The 26,587-nt window shown below is 41.1% G+C and overlaps 1 protein-coding gene across 4 annotated transcripts in view; it reads right to left on the reverse strand.

Moving 5' to 3' along the window:
- scrib (scribble planar cell polarity protein) overlaps positions 1-26,587 on the reverse strand; it is an 81,558-nt gene that overhangs the window by 43,874 nt on the left and 11,097 nt on the right. For all 4 annotated transcript variants that reach the window (XM_085468115.1, XM_085468114.1, XM_085468119.1 and 1 more), the window contains exon 2: positions 4,548-4,665. In XM_085468115.1, coding sequence (XP_085324241.1) covers positions 4,548-4,665 — 118 coding nt within the window. The remainder of the gene's footprint in view (positions 1-4,547; positions 4,666-26,587) is intronic.

Below are 26,587 nucleotides of genomic sequence, written 5' to 3' on the forward strand. Positions count from 1 at the left end.
CTTTGGTCAGCTGATTGAAACTGGTGTATTCTTATTATATTCCTATATAAAAACAAGACTGCCGGGTGCCTTTTTTGAATTAGTTTCAAACCTATGACATTCTGGCAAGACTGTAAGACGTAACTATGAGTTTTTGTGTGTGCAGAGAGCAACAGATTTGCAGTTTTCACCAGTTTATTACACTTACTCGCCATATTGAACAATTTACATGTAACTGCCGAGTTGGTCCCATTTAATCGCAGACTGACTCTTTCTTTCATTTTATCTGTCCAAACACACCAGCTCTGAAGAAGGCAACTGACTGTGCATGGCCACATCAGTTACATTTGATACATACATCTGAATCTAACTGCATTACATTTCCTGAGTATAAAGACAGAGAGCATTGTGTAATACTATGAAAACCACACCCCCAACAAGGGAAAACAATCAACATGCAACTATGGGCTGAAACACTAACAAAACGCCTTAAGCTGACTGAAAACATTAAGTCAGAGGATTATTTTAGTAGCCTATGTTTAGTACAATACAGTCAGTGGAAAGCCACAAACTTTTTCCCCTGGGGTGTGGGTGGGTAGGTGGGACTTGATTGCAGCCCGTCTCTCTAGTAAAATTCATGGCTAAAGATAAAGAAGGAATTAAAGACAGACAAAATTATATAAAATAAAGTTGCAGCCAGATGGTGTGCACGCTTCTATTGCTGTATATAGACCTAAGGTATTATAGATCTAAGGGATTAGGCAAAAAGTGAAAAAAATGAGTAAATAATAGTAGTTTTATGATTAAAACAATGCTTCTTCGTGTAAATACTATGTTCAACAGATGCCAAAAAGCATGACATGTTTCATACCAACACAGAGCATGTCCACCTTCGGAGTCGACGTGTGCAGCAAACTGGCTGTTCAGTTATGAGTCATCAAACAGACTCTTCACAGTTTAAATGTGAATGAAAGCGAGCCGTTCACCTGCTCCCATCCACCCGAGGTCTTACACAGCTGACCACCTCTGTCGATACCTGCAGCAAGACTCCATCAATAGTTGTTTTAAGTAGAGCTGGGCGATATGAGATTTTTTCATATCACGATATGTTTTTTTCATTTCAGGCGATAACGATATCTATCACGATATAAGCCAAATAACTATATTTGTAAGATTTAAATGTGCCGTTGCTCACAAGTAAAATGTGAAATAATCAGCAGCTTGTTTTTATTTAAATATTTATTTCCCATAATAAGTTCAACAGGGTAGATGTACTTAAGGAACATGAGACTTTTTCAGATAAATAAAGGCAAATATTGCAAACTACACAAAAGGCAGCCGCTAAAGCGTTTAAGTTTCAAAATAGAACAAACGAAACAGACTAAATTGTCAATTCCACTTAGAAACAAAATATTAATTCTAAAAATAAATCTTAGTTTGTTTTACAGAAGAACAGACAAAACTGACTAACTTTTGTCAATATCAAATAAACTGAGAACTAAAAGGAAATTCTCAATCTCTCCTTGTTGTATAGCTGAGCTTTTCAAACAGTTTTAACAGTTACTTTAGTCTGACAAAAGCCGAATGACGAATTAGCGCTTCCAGTCAGAGACTGAGGCTACGTCCACGCGTACACGGGTATTTTTGAAAACGGAGATTTTCCGTTTTCGTTTTAAAAAATAATCCCGTCCACACATAAAGGCAGAAATGAAGGAAAACGCTGCTATGAACATGCCAAAGCAGCAGGTGGCGCTAGATTCCTAACCGTGCCGAAATGTTGGCCAATCAGAAGTCTAGAAGCCTCGGTGGGAAAAAGTAAACAAAGCTGGGGCATAGAAGCAGAACCGAGTCGTATGTGTGGAGGGACAGTAACTGTGTGTATATGTAAGCATTTAAACACTGCAGAGAGTAGAATTAACAGTAACAGTCTTGTAGAAATTCATTTCACCGAAACAATAACGTGGCGCACAGTGTGACGCATGCACCAGTTTATTGTATTTCCAGACTTGCTTTCGGCACAATTTACAGTGCATGCTACTCTATTTTTTGTCAGACTTGAAATAGCCGAAATACCTTCAAACTACGGAACTTCTATGGCTCTTCCGTTCGACAATCTCTCCGGCATTGGAACCATCATCTGTTTTCTCTTCGGTCACGCTCGGTTGATTTTTCTAGTCGGCACACTCATTTCCTCCATTACGCGCTGGCTCCATTACCCGCTGGCTGCTTCCCAAACAAACACACGTGCGGCTTGGCACTTGTGCTGTACGTAACAAGTCACGCTACGTGACGCTGCGGCTGTGATTGGTTCGGCTCTGCGCTACTTAATTTGGATTGGCTGACCTTTTTTTTTTTTTTTTTTTTTAAGAGGACAAGAGCGGCGAGGTCTATCGCGATAGCTTAATTTCTCTATCGAGTAAAAGTTATATCGCGATACATATCGTTATCGTTCTATCGCCCAGCTCTAGTTTTAAGGTTTCAGTTACTAAACCTTTTGCAGATTTGTTGTCGTAAGCTAAAATATAAGTCTACTAATAACTATGCTGTGATATTATAAACTAAGTTAGAAGTATATAATCATATTAATTTTGGGGCCAATGATTAAAACTTTACATGGGACGAGCAGAAAGTCTCATCTCCTGGACACTGTAGTTGCCTGGCACCCTGAGAGTACGTCACAGCCCTGCTGAAATTAGTCCTATCCAGAAGGCAGGTCAACGACGCCACCTTACCTTGATATTAAGAGGTAGCAAAATAGTTTGTACAGTGCCAAACAGCTTAAATGTTTACTTTACTCTTGGTTGCTTAGTCTAGTGCACATATAAAAAGGCAGGGGAGGAAATATGACCTAGTGGCATCATTGCAAAGTGTATTTTCACTACTGGATGCTGCAGGTGCACACTCAGAAATCCCTACAGAGCCAAGCAGCCAATCACATTTATCTGGCTCAGCACTGTCCTGCAGCAGGAGTGGGGAAGCAGACAGGCAGACAGATGGGAAAGGCCCTCACAGGCCACTGCACACTGCCTCCCCCAGCACTTGATGCAGTGTGTAGCAGGGCAGATGTCTCCTATCTAACACAGAGACCTTTCTGCCACTACCACGGCGTTTGTGTATGTGAAGTATTCAAGGACATGGAAAGGGCAAGATATTTGTGCGCATTACAGCAGAAAATAATATCGCTGGGCAAACTCAGACGTGGGTTTCACCTTACCTTTCTGACCGAGGGCAGAATCAGCAGTTTGATTTGGATGGTTTTGTCATTTAGGCGTACATTTATAGATGGCTATCTGAATCTGGCACAGAGGGCTAGCTAATATTTAACTGATCTGACCATGCTCTCCTTACACTGGGGTGCAAAAATTTGTTTCCACTGCATGCTGCAGGTATTGCAGTGACAACGAAAGACTGCTGTCAACCTGAAGCAAACTTAAAGATGTAAAATGCAAATATAAAGATCATAGAAAACTACTCCAGCAATTAATCTGCATACAGGCAGGTTTCATTTCTAAAATCTTCATCATGGTGTTAAATAAAGTGATGGTTTATGGGAGAAGCTGAAGCTTCATGTCTAACCTTGTGGAACAGGTGATTTGATAAAGTGCTACTACTGGCTTTTTACCTTCACTGGTTTTATTATGATTATTATGATTAGAGTAACAAGGGCTGCTGTTGTGAAGTCTAGAAAAGTTTTTTCTTTGACTTCACCTGGGTTCGCCGTCTCAGGCACAGAGGCAGCTCCTCACAGCTCATTGTGTGTGTCAGAGAAACGAGGCTTCGGCACGAGGCTGGACCGCTGATATGAAAAATAGATGTTTCTGGGCTTTAACCTTGTATTCTTTTTATTTCTACACATACTTGTGGTACGTTTTACCGTAGTCATGCATCGATTTTTAGTCACCGTTGCGAATGAAGCACTTGTGCTGTCTGGCCATGAACAGCGTTGGCTTCATGTTGTCTTTCAACCCCAATAAGACTAACCGCTTTATTTCACTAATCTCATACACCCTGACCCCAATTTTATAACATAAAGCTTAACTTAACTGAAGCCAATGTGACCCCTGCATCAGTACTTTCTGCATGTATAAAGAGCACACATCGTGTCATACTCTGGAAGCTACATTCAGTGATGGGTAAAAACTGTCAGTCCCATTGATATGAAGATGAGTTTAGTTGTTTAAAACCATCAGATTTGGACCTTTTAAGTCAAAGTCACTTCATTTAATGTGAAAATAAGTGGGTGGCAGCATAAAAAGATAAATGTTTGTTAGAGAGGGGTTTCACGGGTGAACACAACTGTCACTGGTGGAAACTTCATTACAAAGTTGGCCAATGAACTTGCCCAATATGCAGTTCTTACTGGTCCTGGGCGATCAAGACACTGGTTATGTCCTCCTGAGTCCTTTTACTTCATAATGTTTTCTATACTTTGCTAAACAGTGGTGACTTTATTGTTTTATGCTGTAAACTAAAGTCACTATCCCCATATGAGGACATACTTTTAAAAAAAATGTGTCAAAGGGTGGTTTTATGAGAGTTATGACAGATGGTTCGCAGTGAGCTTGTACCGTTCCTGGAGATGTCCAGTTCCACCAGTTGCATGAAGTTAGCCACCTCAGGCGGGAGTCTCTGGATCTCATTGTCGCTCAGGCCGAGTTTCCGGAGGTTCAGTAGTCTGAAGAAAGGCTGTAAACACACATTAAACAACATTAGTCAGAATAACTCTTTCAATCAGGCTCAATGCACAAGCAGCAGGATGATAGCATTTGAGAATTAATGATCAAAAAAATCTCATGATTTCAGTCCCTGGATTAACTGATGTACTAGTTGTTTCAGCTTTATTAATGTTCCTTTTTAGACCAGGAGTAGTAAGAGCAATGCGATCTCACATAAAATTAAGAGCTGATGATGGTCCACATGCAGCCTCAGGCATATCCACAATTTAGTTATGATTACAGGGCGCAATTAATGATTCCTTTCCTTATTGATTAATTCTACTGATTATATCAACAGCAAACTTGAAACAAGGTCAAAGGTCTGGCAGCAATCCCAAAAATAATACTGCCTCTCTTCAAGGAAGTGTTAACCTTCCCTGAAGGACGGTAATAAAAATATTTTCCAACCAGTTTTTGTTATTATTATCAAATTACAGGAAAATGCAGAAACTTCTGTAAAATAAGGTAACACAGACTCTTTAATTTAACTATACCCCCACAACGGCACATTATGAGAAAGGAAAAACCGTGTGTGGTGATACAAAACAAAAGATAAGCAGATTAGTGTTTTTGTGGCACAAAAATTGACACACAAGATAAGTAAATGACTCCAACAAACACCTAATAGATAAATTAGTTCATTGTTTTGGTCAAAAGTCCTACAAACGATTTCAGTTGTGTTTCTCAAGTGTTGTTGACATTCCTCTCTGCCCAACCATAAATTCAACATGAAACATCCTTTATATGCAAAAGAGGGAAGAGGGCAGCATCTAAACAACTGGTTTTAAAAAAAAAGGGGGGGGGGGGGGGGGATTAAAATCCATCCTTATATTCTCCCAAAAAAAAAAAAAAAAAATTCCTCCACACCATGGCAACGGCAGCCAAACAAAGTGGCTTTCGTTCGCAGAGCTGGGAAGAGTGCTGCGGCTGTGGCCGTGCCAAGTGCTTTCACAAGAGCCCGGTTGTTGGAGAGGCGAGCGTTCAGAAACATTCCTCCGCCAGCCGCACTGTGTGCGTGTCATCTGCTGCTCAGATGGACAGACAAGACAAGCTGGCGAGGAGCAGCAAGAGTAACAGGACAGAACTATGCAGTTATTAACCCCTCAATCAGACCCGGATTGTACTGCCCACAGAGGATCCACTGTCCACCCTGTCAACAGTCCCATCAACTGCTCGGACAGGGAGGAACAGCCTTCAGGAACTTGCAGACTAAAGCATTCTGGAAAAGGAATTTGTATAAAGTTATTCTTCGGGTTGTTTTTCTGAACATAGAGTGCCCTCACGTCCGCAAGCTTGGAGCCTCGACCTTAATTCAAATTAAACCTCAAGCCATCAGCAGCATCTTCTGCTGAAAACAACTTTTGTGTTTCAATCACCAATGATTCGTTTACTAAACTGAAAAATCCAAACAATTTCTAAGCTCTTCCTCCTCCACTGTGGATTAAAGATTTTAAAAAACCTGCTTACGCTACAGCTTCCGAACCGTTGCATAAATATGAAATAAATCAGATAGTGCCAAATCTTCTTTCATGTGTATTATGAGGATTTTGTCTGACATAAGGGTAAAAACAAACATCCCGAGAGAAAGCTCTGTGTTTAAGCTTGTGTTCAGCTCCACTGGTTTCCTCAATGACAGACATTTCCTGATAACTAGCGATGCGTTTCGTTTGGCAGGGGTTAAAAGGCATTTATACCCCAAAAATTTGGCTCGTCTTTTGCTGGCAGCGCAATGACGGGCTCGCCGGTACTTTCCAAAATTCTGATTGGAAGTTCCCCACCTGATGGCGAGTGAAATGGGAGGAGAACATAAACAGAGAAAATAAACAGAGAGTGGGCGTTGGCTCATTGAGGAGCAGGTGAGAGGGATCAAATGGCAGAAACGAGAAACAGGAGCTGAGAGGTGATCATGTGAACAGGTAACCATGTGCAGGAGCCAGGTGGGAACCAGCCTCTGGGAGGGGAGGAGGAAACCTTACTGGGCAGAACAGGAAAAACTTAAAGATGAAAAACCCCTCAGGGTGGTGTTAGAACCCCCACACTTGAACCAGAGTTTTTAAGCTCCTGGAGGGAGACGACACTACGACTACTAGTTACAGGGAGCTTTTTTCTGCACACTTGTTACCCAGAATTTGATCAATAAGGAGAGCGTAAGTGCCAACACTCCAACGCCCTCCTGTTTTGCCATTACTCCCAGCAAACTCCTGGAATTTGCATTGGTCTCAGTGTTTATTTTGAATAATTGGAACACACGCATCAACAGGTCTCGTGCATTTACCTCACATTACCTAAGTTACCAGATGAATCCAGTCTACATACACAGTCCATACCCTCCGTGCAATATTACCCCATCTGTCACTGCAACCACATCAGGGTGAATAACTAAATAAAATGTTGTAAACAAAAACAAGAACAAGAACAACAATAAAATCTGCTCTTGAATGCATCTAATTTCAGAACGGCTAATAAATGTCAGCTCCTTCAATGAGACCCGGGTCTGATGTCTTTGACGCTTCCACCATGACTGATCTATTTTCAAATCAAACACTGGAAAACAAGCAGTGTCATACTGGTCAATGGGTCATCAGGAATTACAAGTTGTGTACCCACACTGTTGTCTCTTCAGCGCAGCGTGGCAGTCTGTTCAGTCACTTCAGTGGGATTTGCAGGACTGCAAATATGTACGTGACGGTAACTATTTCTGGAGCGAGATGACACACTGGTGACAACGAGACCAGTGTGATGCTTTTCTTTTACGACTTTGCAACCAGAGTGTTTTAATGAGGCTCCGACAAGAGCTGTTTGTACAAGGAAGAGAGCGAAGCTGTGAACAGGAGGATGTTTTACTGCATAGCAGCAGGGAGTGAAGGGGGCAGACCACAGGCGTCAGCAGAGGGCAGTGTGGCAGTGCGGGGTGTCAGAACACTTATAGTAATATGCAGCATATCAGTCAATACAGCCCACTTTCAAGTTTCACTTGTGCCTACAGAAAAACATTCAAACTAGAAACAGTAGCCAAGCCCTAGAAACGCAGACGGTTAAATATTTGTTTGATCAGGACGTCTCATTCAGCAGACGGGCCAGTTTTTATTGGAGGCACGATGTCACAAACACAAAATAGAAGGTAACTGAAACAGGAACAGAAGGTAAGCTACACATGCTGGACTTCATCAGTTATGAAACAAACACATGGATGTGTTTAGGTTTAATTGACTTTGGATCAGCCTTAAAAAAATAAAAAATAAAAAATAAAACCTCTTGCCTCCCCCTTCACCTAAAACCTGAAGGCGAGGTTCCTCTCTGTCATGGTTTGTTTTGTTTTTCCCTTTTGTGGGTTTTATGCTTTGCATTTATATTTTTGCACCAACTTTGCACGTTTGGTCAGTGACCCAACTGCATGCAAGTTAGTTATGAGAATTGACACAGCTGCACAGATGCAGTTGGATTCTGGTAAGATTTCACTAGTGGGAGGACTGGGTCTGTTTAACTTGGGTGAAATGTTTTGTGTGCAGTGTGTACTTATTCAGGAAATTCCTCATTGTATAGAGTAAAATCAAGCCCGATCACCCTGCCTGCTATAGAGAGCAATGCATCTAACAAAAACAAACACTAAGCTAAAGGCATGCTACCTTTAAGTGCATGGAAACTCCCTAGATGCTTCGTCCTGTTTAGGCTGCATTGCACTCAGACGAGGGCTATGTGCCTCAGGATGTGTTTGCACGCATGCTTGTTCATCACAGTCATCATTTAGGCATACCAAAGGAGATCCTGCTTTGTAGGTCTTTAACTCAGAGCACATGAGTATGCAGAGTATTATAGTCTTCAACACCGGTGTTGTTCGCACGGACTCTACATGGGCGAGTCACCCAGGATTATTTGGCAACTAATTTTAGCATTTTTAAATTTCACTTCTTTTTAAAGTTTTTAAAAGTTCAGTCCCAGCAAGTCAGTGCCCTGGTGGTCTTCTCTATCATTCAGCTGCTTCAGTGTCTTGTCCCAAACTGCACTCCACCATACTGCACTGCAAATGGCAACGATAGTCATTGTCCTCATCTGGAGGGCCACTCCAGCTACTGTCCAGGATGGTGGAGCTAATTAGTTTGATCCTTTATTTGTTCAGTCACAAAGTACTTGGCAAATAACTTCTTTGCAGGGGAAAAATAATTACATAATTTATTTAAGAAGGAATAGCCCCATTGCCACAGTGCCCTAAATCCACTGAAACACCTCACACTCCCAAGTTAAAGTCCTCTGCTTAACCCACACACCACTGCACAGACTCTGTCTACACAGCTATGATGCGATCTGAGGAAACACCTGCAATTGGTGAAGTCTCCCATTCCAAGCTATATTTTCTAAATCCTGAGAGTCCAGGAGTCCACTTCACTCTCAGATCACTCCAATTACAACATGCTTAAAGGTTATTATGAATTTCTTTTGTCTAATACTGTCAAAAATGTGTTGCATATTCCAGCTTCAGAACTCCGGCTACAGTAGTAAGACTGTCTGGGCATTAAGGCAGCAGCCATGTGCACTGAAGAAGTCTTAAATCTACATGTATTTCTACATACACTGGAAATACATGTCAACCTCACTTAACTCCAATTAAAATGTGGCTACTTATACCATGAGGAAATCTGGGTGGACTGTACGTGCTTTGTATTAGTGACGTTCGACCGTTAGACCAGGCCTGATGTTTACAGAGGATGCAGTGTTCCAATCAAGTGATTCCAGTTAGCTTTTAGTTTCCCTCCAATCCTGCCATCTGACTAGAGACGGAGCAAGCCAATCTACAAGCACGCACACAAAAACTTAATTCAACCTTCTTCTTCTTTTTTTTTTTTTTAAACAAAGGGTATTTGCACTGGATCAGGGAGAAACTTCAATCTAAAAAAAATGTCGGTTTGTTGACTAAAAGCTACTTTTTAAAAACATATTTCAAGAAATTAATTGTAATTCAGACTGAAGAAAAGTTAAGTAACAATCCAAGTCTTCAAAGCTGTGCTGAGGTCATTAAATTGGCTTCCAATTAGTTTTTGACTTAGTTCAAAACTTTATTATCAGTTTTTTAGGCTCTGCGTGGTTGAGGACGTCAATATGTTCTTAAGCTATGAAGCAACTCGACCCATCAGCAACTCGACCCATCAGATTATCTGAACCCGGCCGCCTGGTTTTGAGCCCCTTTTTAATCTTCTGAATCCTGTTAAACTTATAACATTATGACTATTTAATTCAAAAATAAAAGCATACTTGTTTAGTCTTTCTGTAGCCAAGTTCCTGGTCTTAAGTAATCATTTTAATGTTTGCTTTTAATAACTCTCTTACTGAGTCTCTGTTTCTTTAATGGATTTAACTTTTACTTTCATTATTTTTACTACACTATTGTTCCTTTTGTGTTGTTTTTTTTCCATCAGTATGAAGCATTTTGCAAAAGTACTATACAGTGTAATGCTAAAGCTTTGTGGTAGCTCATTGTGCTTGATATACGAATAAACTTTTTCTGGCTTAGTTCTAACTAAAACAAAAACTATGCAACTGAACCCACTGGTTCAGGTCTTAGCTTGCTTTAAAAAAGCACTTAATCAATGGATGCACATATGAAATCAACCCAAGTGTGCCAGAAAGAGGGAAATTACATACGGTCATTAAAATTCTCTTTAATGCACAACTGAAATTCCTATCCAAACATTCCTGGGCCCCCTAATCTCATGCCAAATCTGCCCTGTCAGCCTAGTCCTTATGTCCCCACTCTTCCAAACAGCCATTCCCTCTCAACACACAAACATACACACACACAATCGGGTGAGGGGCTCAAAGAGAAGGGAGGGGAAAGCCCATGCTTTTGTGCTTTCCTGAACTCTTTCAGTGTCCGGGGAAATAAAAAGCTGAGAGGATCTGGTTGACTGAGTAACTTGGTCGGTCACCCGAGAGAGGCTCATTACTGGACGCTTGTCTCTACAGACAGCGGTGGCCATTGTTGTGGTATAAACTCAGTCAGTACATGAGTGGCTACAGACAGAAGGCCGCTCCCTAGCTCTCGTCCTCCTCGTATGTGTAGAGCTATATGAAGCTAAAAGCACCAACACCAGCAGGATTTCAATCTCGGTCATTTCAAGGCCAGTGCTAATGGAGCACATGGAGCAATGTTTGGGCTACTCTGCAGGAGAAGGGGGAGGCGAGGCTTTGGCCAAAACTTCTACACATGAATGATGCCCTAACTGGTCTTTCTTCCCTCCGCCTTCCCACTGTTCCACCTCTCTGGGTTCCCTCCATTTTCCTTGGCAGAGGGACAAAGGCCAAACAGCCAGTCCCACACAGGGCTGTCAGTCACAGTCCAGCTCTAGCTGCTCTCCCCTCTTCCTCCGACCCAGCCTGGGGATTCCTTCATTGTCCGAGAGGGCACCACAGAGAAGAAGAGGAGGGGGTGAAGACTTTAAAGGAGAAAGTGCTGAAAGATAACAAAAGAAAGGAATGACTAAGAAGGATAGAGAAGGCGTGTGGGGAGAACAGCACAAGGAGAAAAGGAAGATTGTGTGCAAAGTGGAGAGGAGAGAGCCGAGAGAAAGGGGGTGACGGTGGATTATTAATGAAGAATGGAGGGTAAACAATAGAGCCCCACAGTGCTCCGGACAGCCTGCACAACTAAGTGGGACAAAGACTTCAGCTACTGACCAAAAACATAATTCCAACGAACTACAGACACGCATCCTTTATCTCACAAATGAGTAATGGTATTTATTATGCAGTTTAGACTAGTCCACTCCGGTCTAAACACAGTGTGGAGTTTAATGCTCCCAGTGGCCTCACCAGAAAACCCACACACGCATCAGCCAACAATACAACCATCCACCTACTCACAACTATAAACTATCATTCCACTTCCTCTGCTCTCACCCGCCATCTCCCACTTTGCGTGTCTGCGTGTGTGAGAGACTGAAGCAAAATACACAAACACACCAGCACTACGCTGCAAATTTCATCTATGAATGGTCATGTGCATTTCATTTAAGACGGTACATCTAATTCTATTAACTCTCACAGAATCTGCAGGAAGCACAGAGAAAAGCAGGCGCATGTATACATACGCCTTTGTTTGGCGTAATTTTAAAAACGGTCCACATATGCGCCTGAGTGTTTGTGCTCCACTTAAGTGGTACTTTGAGCCATGACTACCCTTATCCGGTTCCAGCAGCTCCCCCGGGAGGGCTGAAAAGGCCACACAGATAGAAGGGCGTGGTGACGGTGGTGTGGCTGACAGCATGACTGCCATCTACAGCGCTTACACCTGTCTAAGTGACTTTGATCAGTGTGGAGCGCAAACACAACTGAAAGCCAGGGCAAGACATACCTGAGCCTGTCGCCACTTACCAGCAGCTCTGCGTTAGTCATAAATAAACAGGTAAAAATTCCTCTCAATAAAAACTGCTTGGTCAATATAGTGACGGTATCTGGGATGTCCTGGATCAAATATACAAATAAGGCCAATAAATTTTTTCTTATTCGCATCAATGTTCATTCTTTTTTCTGTGCTGGGCCCATTAAAGCTGTTTAAACATTGCTGTAATCTGTATTTCATAATCTCTTATTTGTCTTGCATCTTATTTATGTGCTGTTGATTACTAACATGGAACAAACCTAGATTTACCCCCCCGCCCCTGTTTAATACAAAGGCCTGTAAAGCTGTGTAAAGGTCTCCATAGTCACTGTGGACTACCAACCATGCTGGGTGCTTAAGCCGTTTTCACACATCAACCCCAGATAATGCCATAATAATGAGATTGGGACATGGTTGCTCTTTCAGCAGAAGAAAGTTTGCCTCAGATGTGTTCTCCTTAGTGGAAACGCTCCTTTTGATTTAGAGGAGGGCGCTGCCTGGACAGAACAAGAAATGGCACCCACGCCCTCACCGTGAGTTCACATGACAATCACCTGTGTTATTATCACAAGGGAGCAATCGGACTCTGAACTAACATCAGGCAGCTTAAAGACGTCTGAATTGAGGACGTTTGCTCTCGCATGTGTAGTATCCAAAAGAAAACGATGTTTTCAGTCACAAATGCCAAATATTTATTATGTAATAAGAGCGTGATATGCTTCAAATTAAAAGCAGGCAATTTTAAAACTTTAAAATTATTTAAAATGTCTTTTTAAAAAGCTGCTCCTAGGCGTATTCTGTTCCACTTCATTTAAAGCTCAGCGGACACCAGGGAAGGTTTTGGCGATCAGTTTTCTAGGCATTTAATAAGAGAGAAAACAAAAATGGAGCTGCTTAGCCTCAAGATAAAAAAAATACAAGAGAAAACGAGTCAAAACCGAGCACAATTTAATGGTCAATGTTAAATACTGGCCGTAGAAAAAGGAGTATGTATTTCTATTTGAATCCGTTTCCAATTTTGACATGTGCAGCCGTCTTTCCTGGTGTCACACATCACCACAGTCAAGCGGCTGTATGTCACAGTTCCCCATTAAAAGTACAAATTTCAACTGCCCTGATTTTGACCTGGTTTGTTTACTTCTCATAGCAGAGAGAGTGACACTGCAGCCTCAGGTGACATTTTAACAGATTATCCTGTTTATTAATCCTTTAACAGGTTAAAAGAATGTTAAAAGATTTATTAATTTAAACTAACTACTATTTCTGGTGCCTGCCAACAAGGTCAGAAATATTTACTTGTCGCCTTTACTTTCTGAATCCTTAAGCTTTCTTTATAAATTCTGCAAGACCCCCAAACTACTAACTCTATGTCCCAAACTAATATCCTGGCATTGATAGTAATTTCTCTCTTCTTCCATCTGTCCTGTAGACAAAAAGTTCTGCTCCTTTTGCTGCCATGCTTTCTTCAGTGAGGACGAGTCAGCACAGACTCAGTGAGAGATGGACGGATGGGCGCAGCTGCCGGGGTTAGGGCTCGGAGGTAGTGCATGTACACAGTTTATGCAAGTGCGTTTCGTTGCGTGTATACAAGTAAAGTTGTGTATTTATGCTTTCTGAGTCACTGCTTCCTTTGCCTGTACAAACAGGAGGGAGCAGCTCAGGAGGAAAGAGGAACCCTCAACTGAAACAATGATCATGAGGCCCAACGTAAGAGCTCAACCCCTCAGCGTAGTAACTGCGCAGCCTGATGAGGTTTCTGCAAAGCTACTGTGAGTGCAAAGGATTCTCCACAGTTTACATGGTAATAAATAACAGTGACGACAGGAGCTTTCCCCCCTTTGCCTCTGGGGAGAGCGGTTCAGTTTTGCAGAGTTTACACAGGACTTATGTCTGTGAGGATTGGCCTGGAGAGGACCAAATGTTCAGCACTTAAGTTTCCTATTAGCCAGCTGTTTCTGCCATCTCATAGCATCAACTGGTAATCTGAGAAATCTGTCCGTATGTGTAGCTCAACAGCACTCTAACTTGACATTTGTATTGCTGGGGACATGCACAAGTACAGTGTAGTTTGACGTCGCAGGGATAAACTCTTCTCATACTTTAGCTAAAAGTCATTCTCTTTTCAGACCTCTGCGTGTATGAAAAAGACACGCACTCAGAGTTTGTTTGGCTATCTTTGTAAGCATATTCAATCGCAATAATGCATTCCTAAGCCTCTTACGCCCAAATTTAACCATTTCAACTAAGTCACAAAGCATATCATAAACCTTATTCTAACTATAAGCTAAACTATAAAGCAAGGTCTTAAACTTAAATATTAACAATATTAAAAAGACAGCATATGGCTTTCAGTGGTCACTGCCAACTCACTTGCCCACAGTTTGAAGTCAAGTCTATTCTTTTGCAAACCTACAAAGAAAAGATGTTCTTGTAGCTCACATGAAATACTTCCAAGCGGTTACCACTTTGCTATTTTCTGGATCCATGCTACATAAGCATGGCCTTGAATTGAACATACCAACCAACAGATCAGCAGATTTTTATTTAATCTCTTGTATTTTGTAATGTTTGGTTTCCTGTGACTAGTGGCTTAAAGTCATATTTGTACAGACGAGCATTTCTCAAGGAAGTTGCAACCCACAATGTGCCCATTCTACACAGCATTCACTATCATGCAAACACAGACGTTTTATTCAGTACATCCTCATAGCCTTTTATAGCAACTGTATGACTGCCTGCATGTGATGCAATTTACAGATTCAGAGTCATCTGTAAATTGCAGCTATAAAAAAAAAACATGAAGTCAAAGACTGCAATCTGGTTCACGGGACAACTTTACAAAAATTAAAAAGAGTGCATAGATTTTAATGAGCCTTTTCTCATGTAAATTTTGATTTGTGATACTATATTTGACTTTTCAAACTAGTAATTTCCTCAACTCCCAGGATAAATATAGCCTATATCTCATCTTTATCTTGTAACAGCTTCTGTCAACTGATGTAGACACAGAACTAAAGGAGGAACAGGTGGATGTGACATTGTGTGACTAAGAGGCTCCTCCACACGAATACACTTCACTCGGACTATATTCTTGTTTTAACTGTAGAGAAACTCATTTAAAAGTAGTTTTATACCATGTTTGTAAGGAATTACAAATAAAGTGAAGAGGTGGGGGGCACTCTAGTACCATTTCATCTTTTTTCCAAAGACACATGTATAATGATGGGAAACAATGTGGCATGCGGCTCTCTTGGTCATGATTACTTGGTGTAGCAAAGCGATTTCCAGTCGGCAGTATTTTTAAAAATAGACAAGTAATCCCTCCAGTGTTGCTGTATTGGTGGGCTAATTACCGCTTTGGTTGCTAAAAGTGTCGCAGTGATAGAAAAGCTTCCACCAGCAGCTCTGGAACAACATGTGCACAACTTTATTAAAACAAACACAGAAATAGAAGGAACAAGAGTCCCGGTGCAGATTTGCAACCCAAACTCAAATTCAAAGCAGCAGCCAGCCTGAAAGCTTCAAGTGCTACAGCTTGCTTTCATTAGAGGCTTCATACAGCTCCTCTTCTACCCGACTGAACCAATCAATCATCCCACAAATGCAGAACAGTCAATAACCTTATCGACAACATCCCACTTCTACATTACAGAAAGCAGGAAGCAATACCACACCTTTAAAGTATAAAGTGCTATGTGCCAGAGGGAATGAGGAAACAGCTCCTCTAATGATGAGACAAAACTAAAGGGTGTGGCTCCGTCAGCACCACGACAGCCTAGAAATGTAAATGACGGCTGGTAGCACCGGTTCCCGGAGAGGTCAGAGCAAATCACGACAGAGTCAAAGCAAAGCTAAGTGGGTTGCTACCATTTTGTATTTTCCAATTTGTTTAATTTGAATTCATGTAGTCATAGTCTTCCTAATTATTATAAGATGTCAGGTACGAATTTGTGAAGTTTAGAGATATATTTCAATCAAAACAACTTTTTCTGACATCCCTTCCTCTGTCTAGTCGCAGGCTGTTCTTCATGATGACTGATGAGAGAGGGCTGTGAGATGATGCAGTTCACTCGACGTCCAGGCTATAAAAGCTGGCAAAGATGAAGCACTCACACTCTCTGGCCCCCTCCACCTCGTTTTTAAATGAATTCTCTTTTGTTCAAGTAAACCTGTGTGGACTCCCTCTGATATTCTGAGCATTCTCCATCATCATCTCCAGTAACATCTCCATGTTAGATCCATCCAAGGTTTTGATCCTGGGATGGGCCTAACTGACCAGCACTCAAAGAAGCTGGATGATGATCTTGCTCTCCCAATATCTTACGAAGACATTTGGGGGAAAAACAAAACAAAACAAAAAAAACAACACCTTATTCATATGCTGCTTCTTCCTCGATTAATTTATAGTAGAGAATGAAAGTGTCAGATTTGGTCACATCTGAGAGAAAGTCATCTTAAATTTGCAATTAAACTCATCTGAATCTGTACTCTTATGTTCCCAATTTGCTATTGCACTCGTTTTAGATGCTGCGTTCACTCCCTTCATCACATTTTCAAATCACTCTTGAAAAGGTTCTTTTTTTTAACCTCAACAAGACTTTTCTCCAAAGAATATTGGGTGAATTATTGTCAGCATTTTGATTCTCACTTTAAGTAATGGTCTGAGATCCTCCGCTATGCTCTCACACTGTAGGAATGAATGAGCACACAAGCAGATCAGTAGAGCCACCACCTCCACTCCCCTTTCCCTGACTTCGTCACATGCTCTCTCATTTTCTCTGTGTTCCCACAAACATGACACGAAAAAACCTGAAGCCCTATTGTTTATAGCCCACAGAGGACGTTTGGGTCTTTCCTGGATGGGCAGGATCCGGTATGCGCTGCCTGTCTGCATGCCAGCTCTCAGCTTGTCTCACAGTGGAGCTGTGCTTCAGCGGCGAGCATCAAGACAGCCGGCATCTCCGGTCCTGCACGGTCGAGGTGTTGTGTATACAAGTAATGTTCTGGCTTGTTAGTATACTGTCAATACTTGTCACGAGCTAACCCTCATATCTTAAATGTATCTCAAAAGAAAACTTCCTGTAGCTGATTGATTCACAGTGGAAGATCGGTGGAAACAGAAAAAGAAACCTGTTCAGGAAGAAAATGCCTGACTTATGTAGCGTAACAAGTTACTGGAAAACAGGACAATGAAAAATACTTCCTCAACACTCAGTAACTACAAGCAGCTCCTTAAGATTACTGCGACTGGGATAACAAAGAGTACTACTCCTTTAAAAACTTAGTGTCAGTGTGTAGGAACAGCTTCGGTACAATTGACTCATTGTGTGTGTCCAGGTTGTGGCCTCCCTGACAGTATCATGTGGCTCGGCGTCTATCGTTTTCCGGTAACAGTCTGGCTAGTCTCCCTCTCTCAACACATCTCTTTCAGGAATGTTCCCTGAGCATTTCAAACAGTGTTAATTTATTGTTCTGTATATCTAGTTGCCCGGCTTTACAAGTTGCTACTGCCATTGCTAGTTGGCATGCAAAAAAAAAAACCAAATAAAAAATTAGACTATTCGGCTTTTACTAACATGCAACCCCAGTTAGCTGCTGTCTCTGATGCCTGCAACGTACTAGGGCTACAGCCCTGACAGACGGCAGCACCTCTCTCTTTGTGACAGAAAGTTGTGAACAAGTAATTTTGTAAATTGTTTGCAAGTTTCTCGCATCAGAGCAGACATTAACCACTCGACCAGAGCAATGCATAACCACATTCTGCAGTGGCCTGTGTGTTAACCTGATTCTACCACCACTGCTAATTTTAGCCACATATTGCATGCAATATTGCATGTGCAGCGTTACAAAGTGCAAAGAGCCACACATTTCAGCTAGCTTTTAAATATACACACATGCAAAACACACAGTACTTGTACTGACAATGTTTAAGCTCATCCACTAGATTGGGATCAATTCTCACCGTTTTTGTTTTGGACTAATTAGCAATTCAGATTTTTAACCCTTGAAAATGTTCTCTTTATTTTAATTTAGTTGACGAAACAAGAGTTTTCCATCAAAACAGCCACTACTAGCAAACAATGTGTAAATAAGGCACTAAAAATTATATGTAAACATCCATTTTCAACTGTTCGTCCAGTTGGGATGTTTGATCCTATTCCAGCTGTCATGGAGCAAAAGGTGGGGTACAACCTAGTGAGGTCACCAGTGTATCACAGCACTAACACAGAAAGATGGACAATCCCTCGTGCCCACATTCACACACATTTAAGTATAACCACTTAACCTAACGTGCATCTCTTTAGACTGTGGAAAGAAATTGGAGTCCTCACCCATGCACAGAGATGCCCTATATGTACACACTAAAAAGAGATCACCTTCATTTCACTTTCATATTTCATCTTTCGGAGAGACAAGCCCCATTTGCCATTAGTCTCCTCGTAGCCATTGCCTTGCCCTTATTTTGAAAGTGCAGTTGCTGCTAACCAGCTAGCCCAGGCCCCACTTGCTTGCTTGCTGGGTTGATAAAGCTGCAGTCATTGATGTCAGTTTCCACAGCGAGTTTCTCATCTATGGTGTCCAAGTGTCCTATTTTATGTGAGAGTTCACATTTATACTCTTTTTACTCTGTCCTACATATCAAGTCAATCTCCCACATTTTGATCGAGTTTAAAATGCAAAAGTTAACATAAGTCTCACAACAACTGTGCCTCAAAAAGATGTGCTTATCTCTAGATTTCTTGCCTACTGAAAGCCAAAGATGATTAGCAGACAGCAAAGTGAAATAAAGTGTACACAGCTTACTTGGTAAGATCATAAAAAAAGGTTTACTTTTAATTTATGTCAACTGTATTTACTTAGTGAGGGAGCCAGGGAAATTGGCTTCATATAAAACACAACAGCTTATATTTATCTTACACGAACATCCCTAACCCTCTAATATCAAACTTACATGCAAACCAGTTTTTCCTATCCATCCATCACCATTTTATTGTGCTTATTCAAGGCTGGGTCACAAGGGCAGCAGTTTTTTAAAGTACCAAAATTTCAGACAACCTCTAAGCATTAGACAAATGTCCCTCAAAGTCCCAAATTTAGTTAGGGGTTGCTTAGATCCTATCTCATCTCATGGTTGTACACTCTCCACTTCTCTGTGCTCCACCTGTCCTGAAAATCAACTTTGAATCAGAACCTGCAGCACCTGGAGAACTAATCCATGTGCCACTGCACTGAGCTCACTGAGGCTGCAGCACAGAACAAGGACCTGCAGTCCATGACAGTGACCGAATGACCCAAACCAGTTTTCCTCGTGTACAGTCACTTTGCTCTTATTTTGAAAGTTCAGTCGCTACCAGCCAGTGAATTCCAGCCCAGCTTGCTGGCCAGGCATTTTTATCCCTTGTCCACCCATCCCACATCCTGAGACAATTTCACACATTGCGGTTCTGTCAGACAACCGCAGGATTAGAGACTCACTGGAGAAGCAGCTGATTTATTGTACAGTTATTCACCGTCACAAAGTACTTGGCTTATAAAATATTTCCAGAGTAGAAACTTATGAAAGGAATTATTCTATAAATGAATATAACAAAACCTCAGCTGCACATACATGCATGCACATGTCCCTCACTGGCCACAAATAGTCTAAATCTGTGGGAAACACTGCAGTATCGCTCAGTTTCCTGGAATCAAGTAAAAGGACTTTGAAACCCAGCAGCCAAATTTAATCAGATATCTAAAAAGAAATCTAGTTTGCACAACATCTCCCACCGTTTTCTTACTTATTTACTAACAAACAGGGTTTGGTCTGGCTCGAAATAGGTCTGTGCAGAGTGAGCATGCATGTAACCACAAATACAAAGAGCCTGTGTTCTCTCATTTAAAAGAAATCTGTCAACACTGATTGTGTAGATATTCAGAAAAGGTACAAAAGTTCAAAAAGTGGTTTACAAGAGCAGCACAAAGTCATTTCTATGTCGTTCGCCCATCTAGCGTTCAACCCCCAGTGGAAAAATAACTGCTCCACTTTAGGTGTTGCTGTAACGTGTCTCTGACTTGCTGCTGTAGCTTCTTCACAGACCCAAAGACCAAATGCGGCTCTGAAACAAGCCCATTTGTTTTCTCTCTCTCGCTCTTCTTCTGTTTGACAGTTTTAGCTCGGGCAAACAGAGGTCAAGGTTTCTCTGATAAAAGCAGTTTTGGACTATCGACGGCCTCTGTGTGCACACGCAGCTAGAGTAGGTCTGCAGTGCCTGGGACGCCCCAGCCAATCTGGTGGCTCTCCCTGACAACACAGGATAAATGTGCCCCCGCATCAGGCAAGCCGCTGGCCTGGGAGATCCATCACCTTGGAGACCAGCGTTTGTTCAGCGAAAAAGCCCGGGGGAATCGAGGAAGCAGAAACCTCCCTAGTGACGATAAAATGAAAACAGAGCACCGCTTCATTCAGACACATTATCTGCCCAAAGATGGCAGCATGTGAACCTCTGCACCACTTAAGCAGGACAAACATCGCTGTGAAGACTTCATACTAATTACAATTTTATTACAGATTTTTCTCCATATACATTAAGCCACAGCCGCAGTTGTTACCTTCCATACAAGATGCAAGAAAAGGATGTCGTTACATAGGATTACAAGCCAAACCCTATTAGTATGTCATGTAGACAGTGTAATTACAGAGTTGTCTACAATCCACTCCCACATGACTCCAGAGAGGATCAACGCCAGGAGCGACCAAAACATGAGCTCTAAGCCCGCAGGCACTCACACGCCGACTCCCATTGGCTGCCTGAAACACGCTCCTCTACACGTCCCGTGTTGTGAACTTTGATTATAATAACCGATCTAAAAATACAATACTGGCGGACCCGATGATGCATGTAAGAAAGATTAATAGAAAAAGAAGGGAAAAAAAGCAAGACACATCATTCTTTAGAGCACTGATTGAATTGTGCTGTCGCCAATGAGCTGTGTCTTATGAAGTATGAGTTCAGCCAACAAGGGTACAAGTATCAGTATGTGCTTGATCTTATCTGACATGTTTTTGTGTCAAACCAGAGGCATCTAGTGGCGCGTGCACACACACACTTTACAAACAAAAATGGTCCTGTGTCAACAGGGGAACTTGCTCTAAAGACTAAGTATTTTTAAAATCCAATGATATATGGACCAGCATCAAGGCTCAGAGCTTGTTAACCATCATCTTTCTATCCACCAAAGGAACTTGGAGCAGGCACGAGGTTGCTAGAATGAACCACCTACTGTTGTGCTTTTTCTTACTTTTTAAACTGGTGTGCACCAAACGGAGAGGCTGCAGATTAGATTGTGCGAGCAGGCGACTCACCGCAGGCATTCCTATGATCCATCAATATAAATTCTTTGGTGGCACAGAGGTTAAGTATTGCAGCAATGTGTAAAGATGATACATTCGACAGAAATCCTTCCCACTGCTTCCATCCACCCATCCATCCAATCACTTTATGTTTATCTGGGTAATGTGGGCAGCAGTTGAAGCCCAGAACTCGTACTGCCAGGGCAACATCTCCGTCTCTTCTGTGAGATCACCGGCATTCCCAAGCTGGCCAAGAAATGTAATCAGTTTTAATTCACATTCCTGCAACGAGCACTATTTTTTCTTATTTGCAACACCTATCGTTTAGGAGAAAGCTGCAGCAAGGTACACGTAGCTGAAGGAAAAGTATATTTGGTTATACTTGTTGACCATAACCGCTGCCTCATTAGCGGCAACGCAGGATCCACAGGGTTTACTAACTTTAACCAAGATGTCAACTCCAAACATAGCAGAACAATGAAAGTTTTAATCGTTAATTTGAGATCGGGATAGCAAATTTTTAGCTGCTGATGGTGACTTTTGGGAGAACAACAGTCCACTATTTTTTTTTTATTTGTTTGTTTGTTTGTTTTCCAACTTATAGATTGGTAAAAAAAAAAAAAAATTTAAATGGTCCTCATCAAATTGAACCAATGCATCAAACTTTGCGCTGTAGTTTTTCCAGGGGTCTCTCAGATTTACCGTCCCTGGAGTAGGTACAGAAAGATGCCAAATTCTGCTGTTAAAACACATCCACCCACTAACCAACCCCCAAAAGGTTTGGCTTTTTTTTGTTAAGGTTATCATTCTATTTTAGTGCATGCAAAACTCACATAGTAAAACAGCCATCGCTTTTAAATATACAAATCATAAAATAACAACAAGAACAATGACAACACCTTCTTTAGAGCTTCTTTAGATTACAGCAAAAACAAATAAATTGCTGAGGGACCTTTTAGTTTCTCTGAAAGCTCCATGGCTTCAATTCCTGGAACTAAACACTCCGGGGACTTTTAGTATAAACTCGGCTAATTATACTCAGCACCATCCTTCCTTCTGCAGTTCTTAAGTCCTCGCTAGCAGTCAATGCTCAATGCAGCAGGGTATCACAGCATGTTCACCCTATGGGTTTATTTCCGATTTTCAGCCTGAAGAGAACGAGCATAGGCGATGGATGTTTTAGCATACCGTAATTGTTGACCATAATCTGGACTACTAAAATGATATTAAATATTAACATTGGAATGGTTCTTTTTCTCCTCCTTGCACCTAGAATAACATTAACTAGTTCAGTGTTTGCATGTAAAAATGGCTCTCCACAAAGAGTCTTAACACACACATCCAGAAAGGAAATTACACTAGGCTTCCATTAAGTCAACAGACAACTACGAATCAATGCAGCTATGGCCCACATGCACACTCATATCAAGAGGGAAGAGGTGCTACCATTACGGTAACTTTTTTGTTAACCATTATGAGTCTAAGAGTAAATTTAGACCTTGACTGGAATCTTATCGGCAATCACTCACAGATGATGATCCGTCAGATCACTCTACATTGGTGCAACCTTTTTATTTTAGCATTTCTTACACAACCTATAACAAAAAACATATCTATCCATCTGCAGACATCACTGTCACTTGTTGGGCTTTAATCTGAAAAAAATGACCAGCTGAAACTGAATTTTCATCTTATTCTTCAAGTTCAGCTTCTGCACAGTGCTCCCAGTTGTGTTTCAAGTCCCAGAAGAACATAGGCTAGGTTAATTAAAACTCTACTCGATTAAAGGAAGCTCACAGTTAACAAGGAGACTAAAATTAAGCTTGATTAGCTTGAGAATTGAACTGAAGCATGTTATGCGTATCAGCCAAGCTGCAGCGCTGAGCGAAGTGTCTGTGTGTGGGCTTTTCCAGCAGGAATGTGAAATCAGTGAGTTCAAGTGTGTGTGAGAGTGAGGGGAGAGTCCGTTCAGCTTCCAGAGGGTAGGGCAAACTCCTGGAGATTCCAGACATGCCTGAATTTCCTAGGAAGTCACGTTCTGCAGTGCAAACACAGCTACGCTCCGTTAATTACACAGAACACATCGAGCTACTCACAACGTCTCAGCAAAACCATTATTATGGGAGAGCTGAGGCAAATCTGCTTAAAAATGACCCCTAATTAGGGCTGCTCAATTAATCGAATTTTAATCACGATTACGATCTGGGCTTTCAACGATCATTAAAAATGACTGAGCCGATTATTAGCCCCTCCCTCATGCTTTACTCTCACGCTGCTCCATGTGGCAAATCAAGCGCACTGCTCTGCATTTCGAACACGCGTCACAACAATTAAGAGGACCCGAGGGAAGCTCGGAAAGCTAAGCAGAAGTTATTTGGAGAGGAGTGGACTGCCGTTGGTTGAAAAGAGAGGTAAAAAAAAAAAACTTAAGTGGTGTGGAAACATTATGGCTTCGCGGAGTCAGACGTGGATCAAGTAGACACAGTGTGTAAACTTTGCTATGGTGTCGTAGCTGCACCACAGAGCAACACTGCAAAGTTCACATTTTTCATTTATTTCTTATATTGCAAACATTTGCACTGTTATCAGTATTTGCACACTATTTTATATTATTTTTTAAAGTCATTATTCAATACATTGTTATTGTTAAACCTTTAAAGCCGGTCAGAGCAGCATGCTCGTTTTGTGTAACTATTTTTAAATCCCTGTAGAACCTGAACGCTAAGCTAGCACAATAAATTTTTTTCCATATGAAACCGGAGGAGTTGTACTTACATCTTATGCCATCAGCTTGTCCTCGGTCACGGTTTCCTTCCACATATAGCTTTGCAAAAATTGCATAAAAAGAGCTTGCAGGAACAAAAACATAATATTCCAGAAACACGCTTTGCCGATCCGATCAGCTGTTCTTAACACTTCCCACATTGAAAAAGACGTCAACGTGAACTATCGCAAGTGACGTCGTTTTTGCGGAAAATGTAGTTTTTTACTTGTAGGCCTTAGAACTCGAATTGCACTGCTGGAAATAGTTTATTTTGATGCACATGCACATTCTTTGCAAATTTGCATCATAGGATTGTTTTTTTGTTTTTCCTGCAGTATATAAAAATTGCTGTATCTCCAAAAATAAAACTATGAAGACACTCAAAATAAATTTCCTGTGGTGGGAAACTATTTTTTGCAACTTTTTTGTATTTAAAGTTTTGAGGGATAAACCTCTTAAATTTCTCCAAGTAGAAATATATGTAAAAACAAAAACGATTTTCAATTTTTTTTGTAGTTTATTGCACTTTTTTGCAATTAATGTAGTTACTATGGACTTAATGCATACACATTTTTAAAATATGGGCTATAACAGTTGTATTGATGTATAGCAACTTGAAATGCTCCCACAAATGGCACTACAGCATGTAAAAAAATAATATAAGCTCTGGCGGACGAAATAAATATCGTCAAATAATCGTGATCTCAATTTCAGTGAAAATAATCGTGATTATCATTTTTGCCATAATCGAGCAGCCCTACCCCTAATCATAAAACTGTATCAAAACAGGAGTAAATGGTCCAGCCTTTTATAAGAAAAGATGTAAAAGGGCACCCTGAGTTCAAAAGATTCCCATTTTCTGGAAAGCTGCAGAAGTCTATAAATGATTTGTCAAGTTTGCCTGGTGGGAGAAGTATTATTAGAAAGCCACCCTCTGAGAAAATGAGCACAAAGAGTTGTATTGTGAAATGCTGCGACGGCTCAAGTTAAAATAACTGACCTTTTACTGTAAACAATGCCATGTCTATCAACACTTACTGCATCAGTCATCAGATTTGGCAGCTCTGTTGTGACCACATCAAGTCACTTCAAAGCTAAGAGGTCAACACAAGAAAAAGGAAAGGAAAGGCTTAAGTGCTGAGACAAACGCATTTCTTTAGAAAAAGTAGCACCGGAGATGAACAGATATGTGCTCGGAGGGGCTGCTGATGTGCACGCACCCATAGAGGACAAAGCGTCACCGCGTCCTACACAAACCCGGCACAGCCTCGTTCATTATTCATCAGCAGCATGAGCATGGCACATATATGCGTGCATGCCGCTTTGTCATCTCCGAAGATCCCTGCTGTGCTTTTTTCTATTGACCTCTTGCACTCATTCTTCCTGTATTACACACAAACATTTACCCATCAGCACCTCTCTATTAGAGGCCTGAAAGTGTGGCATCACCCAGCCTGTGCTACATTGTGTTTGCTTAAAAACTAATAAACCAACCATGAACACAGTAACAAGACCATTTCCACACAGATGGGCCTTACATTTTTAGAGAGAACAATAAATATATCTTCTTTGTTTGAATGTTTTTTCTCTGTGCCAAAGCACACATAGAAATAGTAAATACTACCAATCCTACACAAAAATGGACAAAAAAAGTCAATTCAAGTCAATACAACAACGGAAAACAATCCACCAAAGGAAACATCCATATGCTCCTTCCACCCTCTACTCAAAAGTAGAAAGTTTGCACTTCCAGAAAGTTTTGTAATATATTAGTTAAAGAGCTCATCAGTGCAGAAAAACGGAAGATGCTGTGCAAACATGGGTAAAATAAATATGATAAATGCCATACAAAACTGCAAATGGTAAATAAAGATGTATTAGCTGATTTATCTAAGGATCAGTAGATGGTCAGAACACTGGCTGCAAAACCCACTCATGATACCAGCTAATGGGAGGGAAAATCAATACTGTGATCAATAAGGAAGAGAAGCAGGCAATTTAGATAAGTTGTTAATGATTGTTCAGTCAGTGATAGCTTTAATGTTAAGGAAATCCTGAACTCTGAGAACATACTTGATATTGAACAAAAGTACACAAATGGTTTGTTTTAATAAATCTGCATGCACCGACACTAATTTGCTTCGGGAATGAAAGATTTAATTTTCTGTGTTTCACAGAGCAAAAGCAGCTAAACCACATACGGACTGTATAAAGGACGGACGTAGCTGCTCGCCCACTTATATACAGTCTACAGTGCAGAATGTGTGTGACATCAGTGAGTGTCTAACATTAGGTAAAGAGCACTGAAGTAGTATGTAGACATGGGCATCATAGTAAAAAACACTGCTGTAGTTGTAATACTGTCAGGGCTGAACATAGCAGATGGGAGGGAAAATGCAAGGGTTTCATCAACATCTCCAATG

The sequence above is a fragment of the Copadichromis virginalis genome, linkage group LG9 (assembly GCF_057382275.1).
Source record: "Copadichromis virginalis isolate Kocher_CV1m ecotype Utaka linkage group LG9, C_Virginalis_male_GT1.1, whole genome shotgun sequence".
NCBI lineage: Eukaryota > Metazoa > Chordata > Actinopteri > Cichliformes > Cichlidae > Copadichromis > Copadichromis virginalis.